The 27,047-nt window shown below is 40.1% G+C and overlaps 1 protein-coding gene across 1 annotated transcript in view; it reads right to left on the reverse strand.

Annotated features, from left to right (window-relative positions):
- LOC117506334 (protein-arginine deiminase type-2-like) overlaps positions 1 to 27,047 on the reverse strand; it is a 55,632-nt gene that overhangs the window by 24,478 nt on the left and 4,107 nt on the right. Inside the window, exons 3-6 of the mRNA XM_034165826.1 lie at positions 23,560 to 23,629; positions 21,783 to 21,844; positions 19,343 to 19,460; positions 13,355 to 13,507 (exon numbers count right to left, since the gene is read on the reverse strand). Coding sequence (XP_034021717.1) covers positions 13,355 to 13,507; positions 19,343 to 19,460; positions 21,783 to 21,844; positions 23,560 to 23,629 — 403 coding nt within the window. The remainder of the gene's footprint in view (positions 1 to 13,354; positions 13,508 to 19,342; positions 19,461 to 21,782; positions 21,845 to 23,559; positions 23,630 to 27,047) is intronic.

Below are 27,047 nucleotides of genomic sequence, written 5' to 3' on the forward strand. Positions count from 1 at the left end.
CTCAATATAATAAGGTGTGAGGGACACCACATTTACTGACTGCAAATACACACTGTGTACTCCAGACTTAAATGCAACCATGCCCCAATCCATATAGATGCACCACAGCTGTGAGTCCTGACGAGATGCACATGACCATCCTCAGGTGATCAGGGTGAGGTCCTAATAACTCAGCCACACAGCCACTCAGTTCTGAACGCATGCCACCTGGAAGGAAAAACAGAAGACAGAAAACAGAAGACAAACAAAAGCCAGCCAGGCACGCCAGGCACCCCAGCTACAACAAATAGAAACCTATTGTTTTTCAAACCAAATAAGATGTGATTTTATTTACCTTGCCGAAATAATGGCTGCAACACCAAGTGCAAATGATACTATATCGCCAACAGATGGCAGCAGTTCACACAATTGTTCAACAAATTAAAATGGCGAGGAAGATGTCCTATGACACTACCTGTTTCTGGTCTCTTGTCGACGTGCATCCGAGGAGAAAGATTAAAATGAAAAACTGGTTTGAACCATTTTTCAGACAGTATGGACTGCAATCAACAGGGCCACTGTAAACACTGATGGTCTCTGGATAAAGTGCAGAAGTCCCAGAGAACAAAGAGACCAGACAGACAGGAGACGGAGACAAGAAGAAGAGGAGTGTCTCTCCCTTATTTTGCAGGAGTAGGGGAAAAAAACTACAGAGGATCTTCAGACAGCACAAAATCCCAGTTTACTTTAAACCTGTTAACACCTTGAGACAGAAATTAGTTCACCCTAAGGACAGGATCCCTAGTTACAAACAGAGCAATGTAGTGTATTCTATCAGATGTCAGGAAAACTGTAATGAACAATATATAGGTGAGACTAAGCAGCCGTTACACAAAAGGCTATACCAGCACCGCAGAGAGGGCACCGGTCAACCTCAGTCTGCAGTTCATCTCCACCTTAAAGACACTAACCACATGTTTGAGGACAAGGAAGTTAAAATCTTAGCCAGAGAATAGAAATGGTTTGAGAGGGGGTGAAGGAAGCATTCTATGTGAAACAGTTGAAACCCAGCTTTAACTGGGGAGGGGGTCTGAGACACGCTTTGTCCCCTGTTTACAATGGGGTACTCAGGTCAAAGCAGTTTCAGTCTTTTGTTCATGGTAATGAGTCATTCACATCATCAGGAGAGGCGTCAGTCCCATCGTTAGGAGGGACAGCTACCCTGTCATTAAGAGGGTGCTAACAAGAGCACAATAGGTGCTAATTAAAGCAATTGTTTAGTCACTAGCCAATAGCAGTCTGCCTCTCGGTAGGAGGGTTCTGGTTAGGTTTAAAACTCCAGCTTTTCTGTTTGTTCTTCTCTACAAGGGTCAGACAGAAGTCAGACTACCAGAGCAAGAATATTAGCTGAGGAAGCTTCTGCGATTTGAAGCGAAACATCCTCAAGCAACCCAGTCCAGTCGAAGATTCAAGCTTCTCTACCGATGGGAGTATCAACAAAAAGAAACGATGGAGTCCCAAGTCTGGTCAGAAGCCCCGTGTACACCGCCAACCCGTTCACATTTCTAACCGTTTTTCCCCACTCGGCGACACACCCGCCGAGGATCAAACTCTGGTTATTGGCGACTCTGTTTTGAGAAATGTGAAGTTAGCGACACCAGCAACCATAGTCAATTGTCTTCCGGGGGCCAGAGCAGGGGACATTGAAGGAAATTTGAAACTGCTGGCTAAGGCTAAGCGTAAATTTGGTAAGATTGTAATTCACGTCGGCAGTAATGACACCCGGTTACGCCAACTGGAGGTCACTAAAATTAACATTGAATCGGTGTGTAACTTTGCAAAAACAATGTCGGACTCTGTAGTTTTCTCTGGGCCCCTCCCCAATCGGACCGGGAGTGACATGTTCAGCCGCATGTTCTCCTTGAATTGCTGGCTGTCTGAGTGGTGTCCAAAAAATGAGGTGGGCTTCATAGATAATTGGCAAAGCTTCTGGGGGAAAACCTGGTCTTGTTAGGAGAGACGGCATCCATCCCACTTTGGATGGAGCAGCTCTCATTTCTAGAAATCTGGCCAATTTTCTTAAATCCTCCAAACCGTGACTATCCAGGGTTGGGACCAGGAAGCAGAGTTGTAGTCTTACACACCTCTCTGCAGCTTCTCTCCCCCTGCCATCCCCTCATTACCCCATCCCCGTAGAGACGGTCCCTGGACCCAGACCACCAATAACCAGCAAAAATCTATTTAAGCATAAAAATTCAAAAAGAAAAAATAATATAGCACCTTCAACTGCACCACAGACTAAAACAGTTAAATGTGGTCTATTAAACATTAGGTCTCTCTCTTCTAAGTCCCTGTTAGTAAATGATATAATAATTGATCAACATATTGATTTATTCTGCCTTACAGAAACCTGGTTACAGCAGGATGAATATGTTAGTATAAATGAGTCAACACCCCCGAGTCACGCTAACTGCCAGAATGCTCGTAGCACGGGCCGAGGCGGAGGATTAGCAGCAATCTTCCATTCCAGCTTATTAATTAATCAAAAACCCAGACAGAGCTTTAATTCATTTGAAAGCTTGACTCTTAGTCTTGTCCATCCAAATTGGAAGTCCCAAAAAACAGTTTTATTTGTTATTATCTATCGTCCACCTGGTCGTTACTGTGAGTTTCTCTGTGAATTTTCAGACCTTTTGTCTGACTTAGTGCTTAGCTCAGATAAGATAATTATAGTGGGCGATTTTAACATCCACACAGATGCTGAGAATGACAGCCTCAACACTGCATTTAATCTATTATTAGATTCAATTGGCTTTGCTCAAAATGTAAATGAGTCCACCCACCACTTTAATCATATCTTAGATCTTGTTCTGACTTATGGTATGGAAATTGAAGACTTAACAGTATTCCCTGAAAACTCCCTTCTGTCTGATCATTTCTTAATAACATTTACATTTACTCTGATGGACTACCCAGCAGTGGGGAATAAATTTCATTACACTAGAAGTCTTTCAGAAAGCGCTGTAACTAGGTTTAAGGATATGATTCCTTCTTTATGTTCTCTAATGCCATATACCAACACAGTGCAGAGTAGCTACCTAAACTCTGTAAGTGAGATAGAGTATCTCGTCAATAGTTTTACATCCTCATTGAAGACAACTTTGGATGCTGTAGCTCCTCTGAAAAAGAGAGCTTTAAATCAGAAGTGCCTGACTCCGTGGTATAACTCACAAACTCGCAGCTTAAAGCAGATAACCCGTAAGTTGGAGAGGAAATGGCGTCTCACTAATTTAGAAGATCTTCACTTAGCCTGGAAAAAGAGTCTGTTGCTCTATAAAAAAAGCCCTCCGTAAAGCTAGGACATCTTACTACTCATCACTAATTGAAGAAAATAAGAACAACCCCAGGTTTCTTTTCAGCACTGTAGCCAGGCTGACAAAGAGTCAGAGCTCTATTGAGCCGAGTATTCCTTTAACTTTAACTAGTAATGACTTCATGACTTTCTTTGCTAATAAAATTTTAACTATTAGAGAAAAAATTACTCATAACCATCCCAAAGACGTATCGTTATCTTTGGCTGCTTTCAGTGATGCCGGTATTTGGTTAGACTCTTTCTCTCAGATTGTTCTGTCTGAGTTATTTTCATTAGTTACTTCATCCAAACCATCAACATGTCTATTAGACCCCATTCCTACCAGGCTGCTCAAGGAAGCCCTACCATTATTTAATGCTTCGATCTTAAATATGATCAATCTATCTTTATTAGTTGGCTATGTACCACAGGCTTTTAAGGTGGCAGTAATTAAACTATTACTTAAAAAGCCATCACTTGACCCAGCTATCTTAGCTAATTATAGGCCAATCTCCAACCTTCCTTTTCTCTCAAAAATTCTTGAAAGGGTAGTTGTAAAACAGCTAACAGATCATCTGCAGAGGAATGGTCTATTTGAAGAGTTTCAGTCAGGTTTTAGAATTCATCATAGTACAGAAACAGCATTAGTGAAGGTTACAAATGATCTTCTTATGGCCTCAGACAGTGGACTCATCTCTGTGCTTGTTCTGTTAGACCTCAGTGCTGCTTTTGATACTGTTGACCATAAAATTTTATTACAGAGATTAGAGCATGCCATAGGTATTAAAGGCACTGCGCTGCGGTGGTTTGAATCATATTTATCTAATAGATTACAATTTGTTCATGTAAATGGGGAATCTTCTTCACAGACTAAGGTTAATTATGGAGTTCCAACAAGGTTCTGTGCTAGGACCAATTTTATTCACTTTATACATGCTTCCCTTAGGCAGTATTATTAGACAGTATTGCTTAAATTTTCATTGTTACGCAGATGATACCCAGCTTTATCTATCCATGAAGCCAGAGGACACACACCAATTAGCTAAACTGCAGGATAAAGACATGGATAAAGACATGGATAAAGACATGGATGACCTCTAATTTCCTGCTTTTAAACTCAGATAAAACTGAAGTTATTGTACTTGGCCCCACAAATCTTAGAAACATGGTGTCTAACCAGATCCTTACTCTGGATGGCATTACCCTGACCTCTAGTAATACTGTGAGAAATCTTGGAGTCATTTTTGATCAGGATATGTCATTCAAAGCGCATATTAAACAAATATGTAGGACTGCTTTTTTGCATTTACGCAATATCTCTAAAATTAGAAAGGTCTTGTCTCAGAGTGATGCTGAAAAACTAATTCATGCATTTATTTCCTCTAGGCTGGACTATTGTAATTCATTATTATCAGGTTGTCCTAAAAGTTCCCTGAAAAGCCTTCAGTTAATTCAAAATGCTGCAGCTAGAGTGTTAACACGGACTAGAAGGAGAGAGCATATCTCACCCATATTGGCCTCTCTTCATTGGCTTCCTGTTAATTCTAGAATAGAATTTAAAATTCTTCTTCGTACTTATAAGGTTCTGAATAATCAGGTCCCATCTTATCTTAGGGACCTCATAGTACCATATCACCCCAATAGAGCGCTTCGCTCTCAGACTGCAGGCTTACTTGTAGTTCCTACGGTTTGTAAGAGTAGAATGGGAGGCAGAGCCTTCAGCTTTCAGGCTCCTCTCCTGTGGAACCAGCTCCCAATTCAGATCAGGGAGACAGACACCCTCTCTACTTTTAAGATTAGGCTTAAAACTTTCCTTTTTGCTAAAGCTTATAGTTAGGGCTGGATCAGGTGACCCTGAACCATCCCTTAGTTATGCTGCTATAGATGTAGACTGCTGGGGGGTTCCCATGATGCACTGAGTGTTTCTTTCTCTTTTTGCTCCGTATGCACCACTCTGCATTTAATCATTAGTGATTGATCTCTGCTCCCCTCCACAACATGTCTTTTTCTTGGTTCTCTCCCTCAGCCCCAACCAGTCCCAGCAGAAGACTGCCCCTCCCTGAGCCTGGTTCTGCTGGAGGTTTCTTCCTGTTAAAAGGGAGTTTTTCCTTCCCACTGTCACCAAGTGCTTGCTCACAGGGGGTCGTTTTGACCGTTGGGGTTTTTACGTAATTATTGTATGGCCTTGCCTTACAATATAAAGCGCCTTGGGGCAACTGTTTGTTGTGATTTGGCGCTATATAAATAAAATTGATTGATTGATTGATTGAAATTATGGCCATTATTATGGTGCTACAGTGGGTGGGGGAAGTTAAGCCATATAACCATATAACCATATAGCCATTTTTTTTTTTTTTTTTTTTTTTTTTTTTAGCACTGTTGTCGTGCGTTACCTGTGCTGCTCCACAGCCTGTCCAGTGGATTTTGATTTTTATTTTTTTTGGCGCTGTTGTCGTGCGTTGCCTGTGCTGCTCCACAGCCTGTCTAGTGGATTTTTATTTTGTTTTAGCACTGTTGTCGTGCGTTGCCTGTGCTGCTCCACAGCCTGTCCTGTGGATTTTTATTTTTATTTTATTTTATTTTTTAGCACTGTTGTTGTGCGTTACCTGTGCTGCTCCACAGCCTGTCCAGTGGATTTTTATTTTTATTTTATTTTTTAGCACTGTTGTCGTGCGTTACCTGTGCTGCTCCACAGCCTGTCCAGTGGATTTTGATTTTATTTTTTAGCACTGTTGTCGTGCGTTACCTGTGCTGCTCCACAGCCTGTCCAGTGGATTTTGATTTTTATTTTTTTTGGCGCTGTTGTCGTGCGTTGCCTGTGCTGCTCCACAGCCTGTCTAGTGGATTTTTATTTTGTTTTAGCACTGTTGTCGTGCGTTGCCTGTGCTGCTCCACAGCCTGTCCTGTGGATTTTTATTTTTATTTTATTTTATTTTTTAGCACTGTTGTTGTGCGTTACCTGTGCTGCTCCACAGCCTGTCCAGTGGATTTTTATTTTTATTTTATTTTTTAGCACTGTTGTCGTGCGTTACCTGTGCTGCTCCACAGCCTGTCTAGTGGATTTTTATTTTGTTTTAGCACTGTTGTCGTGCGTTACCTGTGCTGCTCCACAGCCTGTCCAGTGGATTTTGTTTTAGCACTGTTGTCGTGCGTTACCTGTGCTGCTCCACAGCCTGTCCAGTGGATTTTTATTTTGTTTTAGCACTGTTGTCGTGCGTTGCCTGTGCTGCTCCACAGCCTGTCCAGTGGATTTTTATTTTTATTTTATTTTTTAGCACTGTTGTCGTGCGTTGCCTGTGCTGCTCCACAGCCTGTCCAGTGGATTTTTATTTTGTTTTAGCACTGTTGTCGTGCGTTACCTGTGCTGCTCCACAGCCTGTCTAGTGGATTTTTATTTTGTTTTAGCACTGTTGTCGTGCGTTGCCTGTGCTGCTCCACAGCCTGTCCAGTGGATTTTTATTTTTAGTTTATTTTATTTTTTAGCACTGTTGTTGTGCGTTACCTGTGCTGCTCCACAGCCTGTCTAGTGGATTTTTATTTTATTTTAGCACTGTTGTCGTGCGTTACCTGTGCTGCTCCACAGCCTGTCTAGTGTCGGATTCCCTGTTTGGGAATCCGCTAGCTTAGCGTAGCTACTAGCTCTTAGCCGTTTTAGCATGGCGGCTTCTCCTGTCTCTCCCGTACTTTTCTGCTCTGGGTGTGAAATGTTTAGTTATTCCTCGGCCTCTTTTAGCAGTAACGGTACTTGTAATAAGTGCAGCTTATTCGTAACTTTGGAGGCCAGGCTGGGCGAATTGGAGGCTCGGCTCCGCACCGTGGAAAATTCTACAGCTAGCCAGGCCCCTGTAGTCGGTGCGGACCAAGGTAGCTTAGCCGCCGTTAGTTCCCCCCTGGCAGACCCCGTGCAGTCGGGAAGGCAGGCTGACTGGGTGACTGTGAGGAGGAAGCGTAGCCCTAAACAGAAGCCCCGTGTACACCGTCAACCCGTTCACATCTCTAACCGTTTTTCCCCACTCGACGATACACTCGCCGAGGATCAAACTCTGGTTATTGGCGACTCTGTTTTGAGAAATGTGAAGTTAGCGACACCAGCAACCATTGTCAATTGTCTTCCGGGGGCCAGAGCAGGCGACATCGAAGGACATTTGAAATTGCTGGCTAAGGCTAAGCGTAAATTTGGTAAGATTGTAATTCACGTCGGCAGTAATGACACTCGGTTACGTCAATCGGAGGTCACTAAAATTAACATTGAATCGGTGTGTAACTTTGCAAAAACAATGTCGGACTCTGTTGTTTTCTCTGGGCCCCTCCCCAATCAGACCGGGAGTGACATGTTTAGCCGCATGTTCTCCTTGAATTGCTGGCTGTCTGAGTGGTGTCCAAAAAATGAGGTGGGCTTCATTGATAATTGGCAAAGCTTCTGGGGAAAACCTGGTCTTGTTATGAGAGACGGCATCCATCCCACTTTAGAGGGAGCAGCTCTCATTTCTAGAAATCTGGCCAATTTTTTGGGATCCTCCAAACTGTGACTGTCTAGCGTTGGGACCAGGAGGCAGAGCTGTGGTCTTATACACCTCTCTGCAGCTTCTCTCCCCCTGCCATCCCCCTATTACCCCATCCCCGTAGAGACGGTGCCTGCTCCCAGACCACCAATAACTAGCATAAATCTATTTAAGCATAAAAATTCAAAAAGAAAAAATAATATAGCACCTTCAATTGCACCACAGACTAAAACAGTTAAATGTGGTCTATTAAACATTAGGTCTCTTTCTTCTAAGTCCCTGTTGGTAAATGATATAATAATTGATCAACGTATTGATTTATTCTGCCTAACAGAAACTTGGTTACAGCAGGATGAATATGTTAGTTTAAATGAGTCAACACCCCCGAGTCACACTAACTGTCAGAATGCTCGTAGCACGGGCCGGGGCGGAGGATTAGCAGCAATCTTCCATTCCAGCTTATTAATTAATCAAAAACCTAGACAGAGCTTTAATTCATTTGAAAGCTTGTCTCTTAGTCTTGTCCATCCAAATTGGAAGTCCCAAAAACCAGTTTTATTTGTTATTATCTATCGTCCACCTGGTCGTTACTGTGAGTTTCTCTGTGAATTTTCAGACCTTTTGTCTGACTTAGTGCTTAGCTCAGATAAGATAATTATAGTGGGCGATTTTAACATCCACACAGATGCTGAGAATGACAGCCTCAACACTGCATTTAATCTATTATTAGACTCTATCGGCTTTGCTCAAAAAGTAAATGAGTCCACCCACCACTTTAATCATATTTTAGATCTTGTTCTGACTTATGGTATGGAAATAGAAGACTTAACAGTATTCCCTGAAAACTCCCTTTTGTCTGATCATTTTTTAATAACATTTACATTTACTCTGATGGACTACCCTGCAGTGGGGAATAAGTTTCATTACACTAGAAGTCTTTCAGAAAGCGCTGTAACTAGGTTTAAGGATATGATTCCTTCTTTATGTTCTCTAATGTCATATACCAACACAGAGCAGAGTAGCTACCTAAACTCTGTAAGGGAGTTAGAGTATCTTGTCAATAGTTTTACATCCTCATTGAAGACAACTTTGGATGCTGTAGCTCCTCTGAAAAAGAGAGCTTTAAATCAGAAGTGTCTGACTCCGTGGTATAACTCACAAACTCGTAGCTTAAAGCAGATAACCCGTAAGTTGGAGAGGAAATGGCGTCTCACTAATTTAGAAGATCTTCACTTAGCCTGGAAAAAGAGTTTGTTGCTCTATAAGAAAGCCCTTCGTGAAGCTAGGACATCTTTCTACTCATCACTAATTGAAGAAAATAAGAACAACCCCAGGTTTCTTTTCAGCACTGTAGCCAGGCTGACAAAGAGTCAGAGCTCTATTGAGCTGAGTATTCCATTAACTTTAACTAGTAATGACTTCATGACTTTCTTTGCTAACAAAATTTTGACTATTAGAGAAAAAATTACTCATAACCATCCCAAAGATGTATCGTTATCTTTGGCTGCTTTCAGTGATGCCGGTATTTGGTTAGACTCTTTCTCTCCGATTGTTCTGTCTGAGTTATTTTCATTAGTTACTTCATCCAAACCATCAACATGCTTATTAGACCCCATTCCTGCCAGGCTGCTCAAGGAAGTCCTACCATTATTTAATGCTTCAATCTTAAATATGATCAATCTATCTTTGTTAGTTGGTTATGTACCACAGGCCTTTAAGGTGGCAGTAATTAAACCATTACTTAAAAAGCCATCACTTGACCCAGCTATCTTAGCTAATTATAGGCCAATCTCCAACCTTCCTTTTCTCTCAAAGATTCTTGAGAGGGTAGTTGTAAAACAGCTAACTGATCACCTGCAGAGGAATGGTCTATTTGAAGAGTTTCAGTCAGGTTTTAGAATTCATCATAGTACAGAAACAGCATTAGTGAAGGTTACAAATGATCTTCTTATGGCTTCGGACAGTGGACTTATCTCTGTGCTTGTTCTGTTGGACCTCAGTGCTGCTTTTGATACTGTTGACCATAAAATTTTATTACAGAGATTAGAGCATGTCATAGGTATTAAAGGCATTGCGCTGCGGTGGTTTGAATCATATTTATCTAATAGATTACAGTTTGTTCATGTAAATGGGGAATCTTCTTCACAGACTAAAGTTAATTATGGAGTTCCACAAGGTTCTGTGCTAGGACCAATTTTATTCACTTTATACATGCTTCCCTTGGGCAGTATTATTAGACGGTATTGCTTAAATTTTCATTGTTACGCAGATGATACCCAGCTTTATCTATCCATGAAGCCAGAGGATACGCACCAATTAGCTAAACTGCAGGATTGTCTTACAGACATAAAGACATGGATGACCTCTAATTTCCTGCTTTTAAACTCAGATAAAACTGAAGTTATTGTACTTGGCCCCACAAATCTTAGAAGCATGGTGTCTAACCAGATCGTTACTCTGGATGGCATTTCCCTGATCTCTGGTAATACTGTGAGAAATCTTGGAGTTATTTTTGATCAGGATATGTCATTCAAAGCGCATATTAAACAAATATGTAGGACTGCCTTTTTGCATTTACGCAATATCTCTAAAATCAGAAAGGTCTTGTCTCAGAGTGATGCTGAAAAACTAATTCATGCATTTATTTCCTCTAGGCTGGACTATTGTAATTCATTATTATCAGGTTGTCCTAAAAGTTCCCTAAAAAGCCTTCAGTTGGTTCAGAATGCTGCAGCTAGAGTACTGACGGGGACTAGCAGGAGAGAGCATATCTCACCCGTGTTGGCCTCCCTTCATTGGCTTCCTGTTAATGCTAGAATAGAATTTAAAATTCTTCTTCTTACTTATAAGGTTTTGAATAATCAGGTCCCATCTTATCTTAGGGACCTCGTAGTACCATATTACCCCATTAGAGCGCTTCGCTCTCAGACTGCGGGCTTACTTGTAGTTCCTAGGGTTTGTAAGAGTAGAATGGGAGGCAGAGCCTTCAGCTTTCAGGCTCCTCTCCTGTGGAACCAGCTCCCAATTCAGATCAGGGAGACAGATACCCTCTCTACTTTTAAGATTAGGCTTAAAACTTTCCTTTTCGCTAAGGCTTATAGTTAGGGCTGGATCGGGTGACCCTGGACCATCCCTTGGTTATGTTGCTTTAGACGTAGACTGTGTTTCATAATTATTGTATGGCCTTGCCTTGCAATGTGGAGCGCCTTGGGGCAACTGTTTGTTGTGATTTGGCGCTATACAAGAAAAAAGTTGATTGATTGATTGATATAAAACTGTGATTTGTACTATGTCCTTTGATGAGCATCCAGACTGGGAATTCTGCATGTAGACAGGATCTTCTAGATGAAGTTCTTCAGTTGATTTTTAGATTGACTCCATTAAAGCTCATTTTACATTTCACTTGGGTTCCAGCACATACCGGTATTGAGGGCAATGAGAAGGCAGACAAGTTGGCAAAACGGGCACTTAAGGCAGAGAGAGTAGAGGTACCGGTCCCACTTAGTAAGTCAGAATTCAAAGCAATAATCAAAGACGGTACTCAGAAACTCTGGCAAGGCAAATGGGATAAGGGGGAGAAGGGCAGACATCTATACAGTATCCAACAAACGGTAGCACTTAAAAGAGTCAGTTCATTCACACGCCAGGAGGACACCTGGTTCACCAGGTTAAGAACTGGCCACACAATAGGGAAGCACGAGACGGGGATGAGTCCGTACTGCAGAGAGGCAGAAACACTACAGCACGTACTCCTGACATGTAGCCGGTACTCTGAAGAGAGAGAGGAACTTAAGAGGGTAACGAAGAACTCTGTTTCATTCCACCACTTACTTAGTTTACCTGGTGCTCATTTCACAGCCAAAGCAGTTATAGATTTTCTGAAAATAACTCAACTTGCAAGGAGACTTTAGTTTTGTTTGTTTGTTTTGCTTTGCTTTGTTTGTTTTGTGCTTTTTTTTCTTTGTAAGTTTAGTTGTCCATTGACATCCCAAAGTGATCACACCTCAGTCCAGTAGGTGGCGGTAGTGCACTGACATTGCAAGCTGCCAGTAAAAGCCGCAGAAGAAGAAGAAGAAGAAAAATGTTTGCTTCAGATTTGAACTGAACACGTAGTTTGAACTATGGACTTCTAATGACACCAAACTTATACTGATGAGTAAACAACCGTATTTTATGCCAGAAATTAGGTTGTTAAAAGCAGCATTTCTCCTTTAATTTGGGTTACCTTATATATATATATATATATATATATATATATATATATATATATATATATATATATATATATATATATATATATATACATGTTTAAGCTAACAGACAGCAGCTGGTTCATGCTCTGTTGACTTGTTAGTGCAGCAGATAATTGAAACAATCCTTCAAATGGTGATACAAGCATCAAATTCAGCACAGCTTAGACACTAGACTTTTTTAAAAAAAACGACTGGCCACTTGAATTTTCAATAGATGGCCAGGTAGGGGTCAATTGAAGAATTACACAGGGGTCAAATTTTTAAAATGCTCTAATCAAATTGAAAACTATATCATGTTACTTGTCTGATTATAAAGATTACAAAAAGGTATAGTTTGGACTATCTATGACTGAATGTTATGAAGCTTTGGGGTAAAAACGGCAAGAATGGTGACAAAGATCAATTTCAGTTTGTACAGGGGTCAAAAGGTAAAGAGTTGCTCTAATTTTGGTAAATAGTGATGCAAATTATTGGTGAGTTAACAGGATTACTAAATGGAATAGTTTTGACAGTACTGAATGCTTGGTCTCCAAAGTAAAGGTCAAACAAGGTCAGTCCTTCTCAAATAGTGGGGCGCGCTCCCCGCAGGGAACATGCTTTTTTTTCCGTACAAGAAAAAAGTGTAATTGTGCATCCACTGCAGTAGGTGGCAGTGGCGCTCTCAGTGTCAAGAGTGTGCTCAGGGAGTATTGAGGACTCTTGCATAATGGAACACAGCTCTATGTAGAGCTTTTTTCACACTACGGTGGGAGACGAGGAAAGACCGCTGTGTCTTAAAATGTTGGCAGCGGACAGCATGAAGCCAAATAAATTAAGGCATCACCACCCCCCAGAAGCTAAAAGGCTGTAGTCATGCTCATGCTCCCAAGAACCATTTTACTGAAAAAAGTCTGAAGGACCTAAAGGACATGGTTAGATGGTGAGGAGCTTCCAGGCATATGAGGGGGAAACAAAGAAAAATGCTTAAAAAGGTGAGGGGTCTGGGGAGGGGGAGCCCCCCCCCCCCCCCAGAAGCTGAAGGGTTTTAGCCATGCTAATGCTCCCCTGAAGCATTTACTCAAAAAAAATCTGAAGGACATATACATATTAATAATAATAATAATAATAATAATAATAATAATAATAATAATAATAATAATGAAATTATTTGTGTGGTAACATTTAAGATTGCAAATCAGGACACCAGACGGTAAAATGTTTTCAGACCAGATAATGTACACACATGTTGCACCAGCTGTATTGGGACGGTTGACAGCAGCCATACTCACGCAAAGGGTAGTTCTCAAGTTGAGCAGATCTGGATCTGAAGACTCTGACATGCTCTGCTTCACTCTGAGTGATGTGCATGTTGAGTTTGTAGCCCGCTGGCAGCTTGGCAGGACCTTTTGTCCGCAGGATCATCGGAGACATGTCCTTCAGGTCTGGAGATCAAAATGCAAAGACAGTCACTGATGGAGAAACGTGCAGTTCAGTGTATACACACACACACACACACACACACACACACACACACACACACACACACACACACACACACACACAGAAAATCCAAAATAATGTTCTGTATAAGTAATAAGTACCCTTTAAGACATACATGTTGTGCATTGACTTGTGGCTATGTAAGGAATAGATAAGTGAGGGAAGCCACCAAGTCACCCATGACAAGTGTGCATTCACAGCCACAGAAGACTATAAATTCCTTCAGACTATAGAAAGTATAACTTTGTTGAATCAGCTGTTACATGGAGGTGAAGAACAGAGAATCCATCTGGATTCGCCCCTGCTTTGGCGTTTGAGCACAAAGAATGGATAACATTTATTTATGCAAAAAACATGACCAGATTTACAGGTAAGAAAGTTTTATTGGGTTTTCACGTCATGTGGTCCTCAGAAAGAGTGTTTAGGTGCATTTGAGTGGAAAATAGTGTTAGTTGTTGACGCGTACCGGAGGATCAGCTGTTTTTAGCGAGCAGATACGGAGCGGCTCAGCTCAGGATTCTAAATAAAGGAGAAAAAAGCATAAAAATGTCTTTGTAAAGCTTAGTGCAAGTGTGCTGTTGTCACCGCGCTTTAAGAGGTGAGGACAAGTCATAGCTGCTGCAGAAAACCGCGGATGAAAAGCTCACAGCTCGCTTAAAGTGGGCAGTTCAGTTGAACCCTGACCTCCTGCCCACGGACCAAGTTTAATGCTGCTATCGACCCACAATGCAAAAATAATAGTAATGCACAGTGACATGGAGAAGTAACTTTAATCTGATTACTGATTTGGAAAGATTAATGCGTTAGATTACTCGTTACTAAAAAAAAGTGGTTAGATTAGAGTAATGCGTTACTAAGTAATGCGTTACCGGCATCACTGATTATTAGTTATTATTACTATTATAGTTGTTGTTTCCAGGGTTGGGAGTGTTACTTTAAAAATGTATTCTGATACAGTTACTAGTTACCTGTTGAAAAATGTAGCCAGTAACGTAATCCAAGTACCATAATATTAAAGTAATGTAATTTGATTACTTTCAATTACTTCTGGATTACTCCAATATCAAATATGCTAATACAGACAAAAGAAACTAAATATAAATAGTCTTGACCACATAGTACAGTTTATTAAGCAAAAATAAAACTGTTTCTTTTACATGGCATACTCTTATTTTATTGTTTTAAACACACCCAGTGTTCACCTGCTAAATTTTCAACAAAAAAAATGCCAAACAAATGAAGGATAATGAAAACTCAGGCGGTGTGCGGATGAATTTGTAATTAAAAGTGGCAGAACAATATACAAAACAAAAAATAAGTCTACTACTTGTTCAGTAAATTCGCACCATGTTTAACATATCAGTCCACTTATTGAACTTTCAAAATAAGAACAAAAGCATAATGAAAACCATTAAGTAAATCCTGTCAGTAAGGAGGCGTGATCGGCATTTTAATTCTGGGCAAGTTAGTGATTTGTGTGCATAGAAGTTCAAGAAACAGGTGGAATATGCCGGAAAGCTGCGCATGTTGGCAAAGCCACAAACGGAGAAACAAGGGAGACAATATTTCCTTCCATAAGTAAGTGGTTTTGGTTCTTCTTGTTACTTTGTCCGTGATAACTGGATGATAAACAGCTGTATGTCTCCTGCCGTACCCGTGTCGCCCGATGACACGGATCATTAACTGTTCACTTATGTCTAGTTGATATTTTCCTGCTAGACCAATGTCTAGTTAAAATACTTGTCGTTAGTGATTAAAATTGTTTGATAAGACTGGGGATTTTTTTTAATTTGCACCTTAAAATAATGAGATTATAATGACCCGCGCTGTGCCGCTCACGGTCACACTCACACATAGAGATGTGTACCCACACCACTGACTTCATGAATGAAACTCGGTCAATAAAGGATACTTGTGTAAAAATATAATATATATATATAAATGTATTGTAATGGTTTTACGAGCCGTGTTGAACAGCAGCTGCAGCAGGACGCCTCAGCTCAGCAGCTGGAACAGCGCAGATCCGTGTAACTTTCAACACTAATATTTGGGAATGTGTGTGTGTCAGAGTAAGTTTAATACTTTCCTGACATAATTTAATGTCATTTAATTTTACTGGCTCAATATCCAGGTCAAAATGGCATTTTAACATGTATTTTGCGAGCATTTTTCTGAGTGTGTCCAGTCGCGGATCTACATTGAAAATACATTAACATCTGGGTACTTCATCAATATTTTGCCCGGTTAGGAGACGTCATGTCGCTGTCCATGAAGGGACGTTTTCATTTCAAAGAAAAAAAAATATTATATGCAGATAATATCATAAAATGCATTAAAATTGTAATCCTGCGAACTAATCTCCATTTTACTAAATATACCTGTAATCTGAATACGTCTTTTTTCTGTAACTGTAGCTGAATACAGTTACTTTTTTGGGGGTATTCTAATTATGTAACGCCGTTACATGTATTCTGTTACTCCCCAAGCCTGGTTGTTTCTATTATTATTATTATTGATATATAAATAAAAATAAATGAATAAAATATTACAATTTGTAATACATTTGACACTTTTACAACAAACGCTGAGCCATGAATTATTATACAGAAAACAAATGTGCTGACAGCTGCAACAGCTTAATGCTAACTTCAACATTGAAAACGCCATAGACATGCTAATGTGTTAGCACTGGTCCCGTTTTTAAGTTATAAAATATACTCAACAAAAATATAAACGCAACACTTTTGGTTTTGCTCCCATTTTGTATGAGATGAACTCAAAGATCTAAAACTTTTTCCACATACACAATATCTCCATTTCCCTCAAATATTGTTCACAAACCAGTCTAAATCTGTGATAGTGAGCACTTCTCCTTTGCTGAGATAATCCATCCCACCTCACAGGTGTGCCATATCAAGATGCTGATTAGACACCATGATTAGTGCACAGGTGTGCCTTAGACTGCCCACAATAAAAGGCCACTCTGAAAGGTGCAGTTTTGTTTTATTGGGGGGGATACCAGTCAGTATCTGGTGTGACCACCATTTGCCTCATGCAGTGCAACACATCTCCTTCGCATCATCCGTGAAGAGAACACCTCTCCAACGTGCCAAACGCCAGCGAATGTGAGCATTTGCCCACTCAAGTCGGTTACGACGATGAACTGGAGTCAGGTCGAGACCCCGATGAGGACGATGAGCATGCAGATGAGCTTCCCTGAGACAGTTTCTGACAGTTTGTGCAGAAATTCTTTGGTTATGCAAACCGATTGTTCCAGCAGCTGAGTGGCTGGTCTCAGACGATCTTGGAGGTGAACATGCTGGATGTGGAGGTCCTGGGCTGGTGTGGTTACACGTGGTCTGCGATTGTGAGGCTGGTTGCTGTCAGCATGCCAATTGCACGCTCCCTCAAATCTTGTGACATCTGTGGCATTGTGCTGTGTGATAAAACTGCACCTTTCAGAGTGGCCTTTTATTGTGGGCAGTCTAAGGCACACCTGTGCACTAATCATGGTGTCTAATCAGCATCTTGATATGGCACACCTGTGAGGTGGGATGCATTATCTCAGCAAAGGAGAAGTGCTCACTGTCACAGATTTAGACTGGTTTGTGAACAATATTTGAGAGAAATGGTAATATTGTATATGTGGAAAAAGTTTTAGATCTTTGAGTTCATCTCATACAAAATGGGAGCAAAACCAAAAGTGTTGCGTTTATATTTTTGTTGAGTGTACATCTATCAACTATTTCAGAAGACCATAACAGGTTAGATTAACATAAAAAGGTAAATGTTACTCACAGACATATGCTCTTTGGGGTTTTAGTGGGGAAAAATTAAGATTAAGCGAAATAAAACACTGAGTCAACAAAACACCAGATCGAAGCACTGCTTCGATCTGTGAATCACTCCTTCGATTGGTTCAAGGTTCAAACCAAAGCCGTGCTGCAGAAATGGTTGATTTATATGGAAGAAACAAAACATTTGCAGTAAAACAAAGTTATTTAACAATTAATTGATGACTAAATTAGCTGACAACTATTTTAATAATCGATTAAATCGATTAGTTGTTTCAGCTCTACTAAACACCTCCTATTTCTGTCAGATCCCGTTTAGGATGTGTGTGTGTGTGGGGGGGGGGGGGGGGGGGGTCGTCTGTGCGCCTGGACTAAATCATTGTACAACTGTGCAGGGGTGGAAGGGCCCTCAGAGATCTTTCAATATTATTGTTAGAGCAGAATTATGTTTTGCAACATTTATACATTCATTCTAATTATATTCTTTTACAACATGAATTGTATGGACATTAAAACATGCAACACAAAAATGTAGTTTTTTGTGCCCCCCCCCCCCCCCCCCCCCCCACATGCTCTGGGCCCTACTCCCCCAGTCGACGCCCCTGGTCAGCAGCATATGTGGCCCTGTGACAGACAGAGTAAGTGGTTGAAGATGAATGAGTGTAAGCTGCGATGTCTTTATGTTCAAATGACTTTTTGAATTTTTCTGTTCCTCGTGTCTGAATTGAAAGTGGAAAGAATGCCTTCAGTTTTGCTTCGCCCTCTTCCTGGAACGTCCTTCAGTCAGAACTGAAACTGTCTGGGCTGGTTTCACTGACAGCCCTCCATTTGTTACTGCAAAATCAATAATAAAAATTGTTTGAGCAATGTGTGTGTGTGTGTGTGTGTGAGAGAGAGAGAGAGAGAGACAGAGGTTTTTCTACTGACCAATTTATTTTTATGAACTGCAGTGAGAAAGTGTCAGATACTGCAGGCAGCCATATATAATAAAAATATTAATAGAGGTTACTTTGTGTGTTCAGCTACATGTGTGTATGTGTGTAAGTGGTCTGTCAGACTGTTTATTTTTTAATGATCTGTGTGAACTTGGTGATTCATGCAAACATCCAGATATAATATCTCAGCCTTGTTCACTGTATTCTTCTCAAAAGCACTGCGTTCAGTATGAGCAAAGTTTTCCAACTGACTTTATATCACCAGCCAATCGAAGAGCAAGCAAACGGTTAAAATAAATAAATAACCCAACCGGAGTGGAGCCAGTGACTGACACTCTCACGAGTGTCAGTTGCTTAGCGAGTGATATTTGAAATGTCTTTATCTTTATGTCTTTACAGAAATGTCTTTATCTTCTCTGGGAAGTTGGTATGACGAACCGTTACTGACAGTGGTTTGTCCAGGTGTTCCTGAGTCCAGATAAGCAGGTCACTGATTAATAAACAGATCAATGATCCAGAAATGGCTGAGGCCAGTTTGATCAGAATGTCTGCAGATTTGGACTGAAACTAATAATCATTTTCTGAATTTTCTTTTTTAATTGTCATAAAATATTTAAAACCGTTGAGCAATGTTTTCCAGTGTCCAAGATGATGACTTCAAAAGGTTTGTTTTTCCTCACAACCCAGAAATATTCAGTTTACTACCACAGAAACTATTAAAACAAACCAGAAAGTGTTCAGATTTAAGGAGGTGAAAAAGACTCAAATGATTAACTGATTGGTGAACGAGTTGCAGATTACTTTAATAGTCAATTAATAATAGATTTATCAATTAATTGATTAATCACTGCAGCTATTACATGGATGGGCAAGAAAGATTCCAGTTTTACCATATTATCAAAGTGATTTATCTTAATTTATTGTAATAACTTATCACAAGCCCATAATTTCTTTTTCCCCCTTCATTCTTTGAAAAGTTATGAGGAATGAATTAGTGCAGGAGAGAAGGAGAAAAACATCCTCACGTGTCCCTGAGAGATGTGTTTACCTTTGACTGTGGAGATAAAGTCCTGCTCACTGTCGGGCTTCTTCTTATGGGAACTGTCGCTGTCACAGTTGACCAGCAGGACGGCGCCGTGTCCTCTGGGACCCCATTTCCAAGACCCCTGGGAGTTTCCCACAATGCATTTAGTCATATAGAAAATAGCTGTTTAGTGGATTGCTTGACTTCGTTTCTACTTACCAAACCTTATGGTGCACATGACAATATCATGTTTAAAATAACGAGTAACTGTGTTTCCTGACTCACTGTTTGTGCAACAGGCAATTTTATTGTTTGTTTGTTTGTTTTAAATAAGTGACATTTCTGACAGTGGAGAGAAATTACTCATGTTGTGGTACAGAAACACGCCAAACCCACACAAACATGAATAGTGACTGGCTGTTGACTTTAAGATTACTATTAGTATTACACTCAACTCATCTCATCTTCAACTGCTTATCTGGCATCAGGTCACAGGGCAACATCTTCCTGCCAGTATGGAGATATAATCTCTCTACCTAGTCCTGGGTCTTCCCCAGGGTCTCCTCCCAGCTGGACGTGTCTGGAACACCTTACCAGATGCCTGAACCACCTCAGCTGGCTCCTTTCAATGTGAAGGAGCAGCGGCTCTACTCCAAGCTCCTCACAGATGACTGAACTTCTCATTTCTAAGGGGGACACCAGCCACCTTCCTGAGGAAGACCATTTCGGCCGCTTGTACCTGCGATCTTGTTCTTTCGGTCATGACCCAACCCTCATGACCATAGGTGAGAGTAGGAACAAAGATTGACCAGTAGATCAGAGAGCTTCGCCTTTTGGCTCAGCTCCCTTCAGCTCCCTTTTTTCTCAGCAGTAGAGCGAATGCAACACCGCCCCCTGCTGTGCCGATTCTCTGGCCAATCTCACACCAGTTTTAGTATTATTATTATTATAATTATTATACTGCCTAAAGTAAAACAAGTACAATGATGAAATATGTCTGATATATACAGGTGTGTGTGTATATATATATATATATATATATATATATATATATATATATATATATATATATATATATATATATACATACACAAGGTCTGTTAGAAAAGTATCCGACTTTTTATTTTTTCAAAAACCTGATGGATTTGAATCACGTGTGCTTGCATGAGCCAACCTTGAACCTTCGTGCGCATGCGGGACCGTCATGTGATTATCCGAGAAATTGTGGAAGAGGTGGACATCAGCAGTTTTTTGGTACATTCCACTGTTCAACAATTTCTCGGATAGTCACACGACTGAAAAGCCACCGAAAGCCGAATCTGAATCTTCCAAATGGTGGAAGAGGTGAGCATGTTACAACATGTCCTGTGAGGCTTCAACACGAAGGCGCTTTTGCTGCGCCATCAGCTTCGTGCCGATGAATTTCGCTGCAACTCTTTTCATGGCAAAATCTTCTGTCACAGTGGAATGTGCTGAAAAAGTGCTGATGTCCACCTCTTCCAAAATTTCTTGGATAGTCACACAACGGTCCCACATCATCACAGCGTTCACTTTGGAAATGATCTGGTCATTTCAGCATGTTGATGCCTGCCCGGAGCGCGGCTCGCTCTCCACTGTTGTGCGGCCGTCTTTAAACTGGTTGTACCGCTCCTTAATCTGTGTGATGCCCATAGGATCGTCACCGAAATCTGCCTGAATAATCTGAATGGTTTCCACCTGGCTGTCGCCCAGTTTCTGGCAAAATTTGATGCAGTCGTGCTGCTCCAGTCGTTCCGCAATTTCCTTGCAAAGAAAAAAACGACGAGAGACTCCACCCATCCTCACACAAAGGCTGCTTACAAGCAAATGACGCAATCGACAGGCGTGAAAAAACTCACGCATGCGCACGAAGGTTCAAGGTTTGCTCATGCAAGCACACGTGAGTCAAATCCATCAGGTTTTTGAAAAAAATAAAAAGGTCGGATACTTTTCTAACAGACCTCGTGTGTGTATATATATATATATATATATATATATATATATATATAAATCACACTAGAAACAGCTCTCCACGGTAGATTCTCATTGAGTAAAAATGCCTGTTTATCCTGAAAAAATTACTGTCAAGCTAGTTGCTCGGATTTCGCATAAATGCGAAACTTGTCTTTTCAGTGTTTACTCCTAAATGTTAAAATGATGGTCATCAAAGTACACATTAAAAGAAATATCAAAATACATTATATCTGCATTAGTGATGTTCGGGTCTACCCGTGACCCACAGGCATCCTCGGGTCCACCTGTGGGTCACGCAGGTGCAGGCAAGCTCAGAGAGAAAAAAGATTGTAGGTGAGGGCTGGGAGAGTCCAAAAGTGACAAGCACACTCCAGAGTGTGATTTGAACATCTGCATCAGATGGAAAAGTGCTGCTGAAATAGTTTATATAGCATTTATCAGTGTTTCTTGGGTGAAATGTGGTGGAACTCACCTTGTTCGGGTTGTTCTTCTCTATAACACCATCTCTGTCAGCATCCACATCTAGAGAGATCTCTGAGTGACACACACATTTTGGGTTATGACAAAGTTTAGAACCAAAGTGTCACAAGTATTAAAACAAAAAGATGCTTTACACGTTATTATTATTATTATTATTATTATTGTAATGCATATGCCACAATGGTCTCGCAGCATATGCATTAACCTTTTTCCCCCATTCAGAATCATCCTATTATGCTTTATCTTTTATTGAGCCAAGAATATATTGTTACATTTATGAGTGTGTTCTAATGTTTGGAAGTGATCATTTATATATTAATAGAGCCTGTTGTCGTTGAAGGATATATTACTCATATACGCATAGTGATTAATATTTATCAATGCTTATTAAACATGTAATCAATAGCTAAGGTTAATGCCGTGATATCTATATGTTCAAATACTTTTGAAACATATGTTTGTATGCTTTTGAACTGTGTATTGTGTACGCCAAATTAAAGTTTATGATTATATTTTTATGATATTTTTATTTATAATCATGTTTATGATTATATTTTGCTTTGACTATATCATGTATGTATGATTCCATATGCTGAAAACTGCATATGGAACAGCATGCCAGTACTGACCACAGTCAGCAAGATAAGGAGACTGAACTTGATACATGGGTATGATTAGACTTGTTTGCCAGAATGTTGTGCAACCTTGAGATTTGCAAATATTTCTGTGGTATAACCGCGGTGATGAGACTTGCTGACACTCCTTCAGTTAGCAGTTTTTGCCCAAAAGAATTTCTTATCAGTTTAGGTGCAAGTGCCACTTCAGGAGAAAGAGGAAGCAAGAAGACTGCACGTGGACAGGACCATGCCACAAAGGAGAGGGATGAAGATCATTCAGATGAAGGACGATGCCCACGTTTAGCATAAAACATTGTATTAGTACAAAAACAGAGTCCAGCCCACTGTTCGGGTTCCTCTTTGCTGTCAGCTTGCTGGAACACCAGACTGCTGTTTGGAAGCTTTCAGCTCCTGGGACCCTCAGAACTTCTGGGTATGATAAGATTCATCCTACTCATTATGTTATACTCAAATTCTGTTAAATTCTGTTACATTTAAATTCTGTTTAATAAATCTCCGTGTGGTGGCCTAGCCAACCGGGGTAATTGTGTTAAAATTTAAATAACTGGTCAAATCCTTCTTTCAAATCAATGGACGTGCGGGATAAGAGTGACAGGGGTAAGGCGAGGTCACTGGAGACCCCTGGAATATCCCAAGAACCTCAAGATAGATAGATAGATAGATAGATAGATAGATAGATAGATAGATAGATAGATAGATAGATAGATAGATAGATAGATAGATAGATAGATAGATAGATAGATAGATAGATAGATAGATAGATAGATAGATAGATAGATAGATAGATAGATAGATAGATAGATAGATAGATAGATAGATAGATATAGATAGATAGATAGATAGATAGATAGATAGAGTTCTTTATTGTCATTATGCATACACATACAGAAAATGATTTTGGAAGGTCTCAAAGGCTCAAATTCTTAAAATACTATATATATATATATATATATATATAAACAATATGTACAAATTGAACATTAAACATTGGCAATAGTAGCAGCAGTGTAAAGTGCAGTTCTTTTCATTATGGAATTTGCATCAAACTTGTATTGAATCAAAATGGAGGGAAAATAGTGTGCAATCGTGACAGCAGGTCAAAGTGTGTCATTGTATTCTGCTGTATCATACCAAAAGCTGTCAAATGCATCAGTGCTTTCCCCAGCTCCTTTTTGTTCTCCCTGTAGAAAGTTACAGACAGCTAATAAAAAAAAAAGGCAGAAATCATTAGTGTGCACAACACACAGTGCTCAGTACCAGGATGAATGATTTAAGGTTCTGCTGTTAACTTCTAAAATTAATCATGGACTTCCACCTCCCGACTTAGCTGATCTAATCAAACCCTACGTACCGGCCCGGGCTCTACATTCTAAGGGTGCAGGACTACTTTTTGTCCCTAGGGTGAATAAAAAGCCTGCAGGCCACAGAGCCTTCCACCTCCGACGTTGGATAAATACAGATTAGAAATGTGCTCTTAAAATGAGTTCTAGTCACAATCAGTGCCCGTGGAATGTCATTGTGAGGAGGACTACCAAAAACCTGGTGTAAACTGCAGTGCACAGTTTCCCTGTTATTTACGTGCCACGATATTCAAATAAGCTTTATGAGTGTGTTCTCTGCTTATACCACCCCTGTCTGAGGTGTTTTTTTTTTTTGTGAAACCATCAGGGTTAGGGTTGGGTAAGATTAAAATTAGTGAACTACATTTGTGAAACCATCACTACATTTTCATGATGGTTTCACAAGTTTAGTTCACTAATTTTAACCTTACCCAACCCTAATCATAACCCCCATGCCCCCCCCCCCAACATCACTCCAAATTTCATGATACTGTAGTGTAATTTTTACCAAAGAAACTTGTTATGATGATATGCAAATGCCAGAAGATGGTTATGTTGTGTATTACTGCAAACATTTAACAGATGTTTGAAGGACAAAGTATGTATTCCTTTTGCACCGATTGGGTAATAGCATTTAGAAAAACACACCGAGTATATTCAAACGTTGTATGCCAAAACATATGTTGTGTGCAAAATGTATGTTTTCTTTAAAAGAAACTATGAGGTCAGGATTTGGAATTAAGTGTGTAATTTCAGTAAAGCACTTACGTTTTAAAGAAACGGAAAATTGAATTAAAATCATACATACTGGTGAAAAATAATGATAATTTAGGTTTTTAAAGAAAGGGTAAACTTCCATGACCCAGAGATGAACTCTCCAGCCCTGGGGATTTTCCAAGAAGTGATCTCATCACATCTGGGTTTTTCTTGAAGTAATCTTATTACAACTGAGTATTTCTTCAACAAATTAATCATGAACAGCTGTTTTTATTGGTGTAAGATTCACTATATATAGTTAGAATGCCCACTTGGGGTGGAGAAATGGTCCATGTCTTAGTATTTAAAACGACTGCAAACCAGTGTAAATTGAAGCTATTCCAGTGTTTTTGATGACTGTGAATTTTGGCGTCCTTTTGCAGCCAAAATAAATGTGTTGCTTTTCGGTCTTTGATTTTTCTCTGACTTTTCTGGACACCTTTAAGAAGATATTTTTAAACAATTGAGCACAGGAAAACACTTTGACACTCATCTGGTGATCGAGGACTCTGTCCTGAGTCTCTGCGACAATACCATCATGAACTCATTTTTTTTTTTTTTATATAGCGCCAAATCACAACAAACAGTTGCCCCAAGGCGCCTTATATTGTAAGGCAAGGCCATACAATAATTATGTAAAACCCCAACGGTCAAAACGACCCCCTGTGAGCAAGCACTTGGCTACAGTGGGAAGGAAAAACTCCCTTTTAACAGGAAGAAACCTCCAGCAGAACCAGGCTCAGGGAGGGGCAGTCTTCTGCTGGGACTGGTTGGGGCTGAGGGAGAGAACCAGGAAAAAGACATGCTGTGGAGGGGAGCAGAGATCAATCACTAATGATTAAATGCAGAGTGGTGCATACAGAGCAAAAAGAGAAAGAAACAGTGCATCATGGGAACCCCCCAGCAGTCTACGTCTATAGCAGCATAACTAAGGGATGGTTCAGGGTCACCTGATCCAGCCCTAACTATAAGCTTTAGCAAAAAGGAAAGTTTTAAGCCTAATCTTAAAAGTAGAGAGGGTGTCTGTCTCCCTGATCTGAATTGGGAGCTGGTTCCACAGGAGAGGAGCCTGAAAGCTGAAGGCTCTGCCTCCCATTCTACTCTTACAAACCCTAGGAACTACAAGTAAGCCTGCAGTCTGAGAGCGAAGCGCTCTATTGGGGTGATATGGTACTACGAGGTCCCTAAGATAAGATGGGACCTGATTATTCAAAACCTTATAAGTAAGAAGAAGAATTTTAAATTCTATTCTAGAATTAACAGGAAGCCAATGAAGAGAGGCCAATATGGGTGAGATATGCTCTCTCCTTCTAGTCCCCGTCAGTACTCTAGCTGCAGCATTTTGAATTAACTGAAGGCTTTTTAGGGAACTTTTAGGACAACCTGATAATAATGAATTACAATAGTCCAGCCTAGAGGAAATAAATGCAATGCAAAAAAGCAGTCCTACATATTTGTTTAATATGCGCTTTGAATTACATATCCTGATCAAAAATGACTCCAAGATTTCTCACAGTATTACTAGAGGTCAGGGTAATGCCATCCAGAGTAAGGATCTGGTTAGACACCATGTTTCTAAGATTTGTGGGGCCAAGTACAATAACTTCAGTTTTATCTGAGTTTAAAAGCAGGAAATTAGAGGTCATCCATGTCTTTATGTCTGTAAGACAATCCTGCAGTTTAGCTAATTGGTGTGTGTCCTCTGGCTTCATGGATAGATAAAGCTGGGTATCATCTGCGTAACAATGAAAATTTAAGCAATACCGTCTAATAATACTGCCTAAGGGAAGCATGTATAAAGTGAATAAAATTGGTCCTAGCACAGAACCTTGTGGAACTCCATAATTAACTTTAGTCTGTGAAGAAGATTCCCCATTTACATGAACAAATTGTAATCTATTAGACAAATATGATTCAAACCACCGCAGCGCAGTGCCTTTAATACCTATGGCATGCTCTAATCTCTGTAATAAAATTTTATGGTCAACAGTATCAAAAGCAGCATTTCATGATGCCGTCACGAAAACACATTTCGTATCACGAACTAATAGATTAAACTATTTATCACAACGCCATCACAAACTAGCATGAAATTGGGTTGCTTATACATACGACAAAAATGAAATGAAATCAAACATTAAATGAAATATAAATAAATACTTATGGAAAAAATGCAAAATTTCATTTTACTGCTTCACCCCAGGGAGCTTTGGTGGCTGTTGTCTGCTAATATGCTCCAACACGTTACTGCAGATCCTTTAACTTGCCAGAATAACTGTCTGCTTTCAAAATAGCAGGCACATTCTGACTTTCAAAGAAGATGGCAGAAATTTAAGATACAACCACAATTCCAATGAAGTTGGGATGTTGTGTAAAATGTAAATAAAAACAGAATACAATGATTTGCAAATCCTCTTCAACCTATATTCAATTGAATACACCACAAAGACAAGATATTTAATGTTCAAACTGATAAACTTCATTGCTTTTGTGCAAATATTTGCTCATTTTTAAATGGATGCC

The sequence above is a fragment of the Thalassophryne amazonica genome, chromosome 3 (assembly GCF_902500255.1).
Source record: "Thalassophryne amazonica chromosome 3, fThaAma1.1, whole genome shotgun sequence".
In the NCBI taxonomy this organism is placed as follows: domain Eukaryota; kingdom Metazoa; phylum Chordata; class Actinopteri; order Batrachoidiformes; family Batrachoididae; genus Thalassophryne; species Thalassophryne amazonica.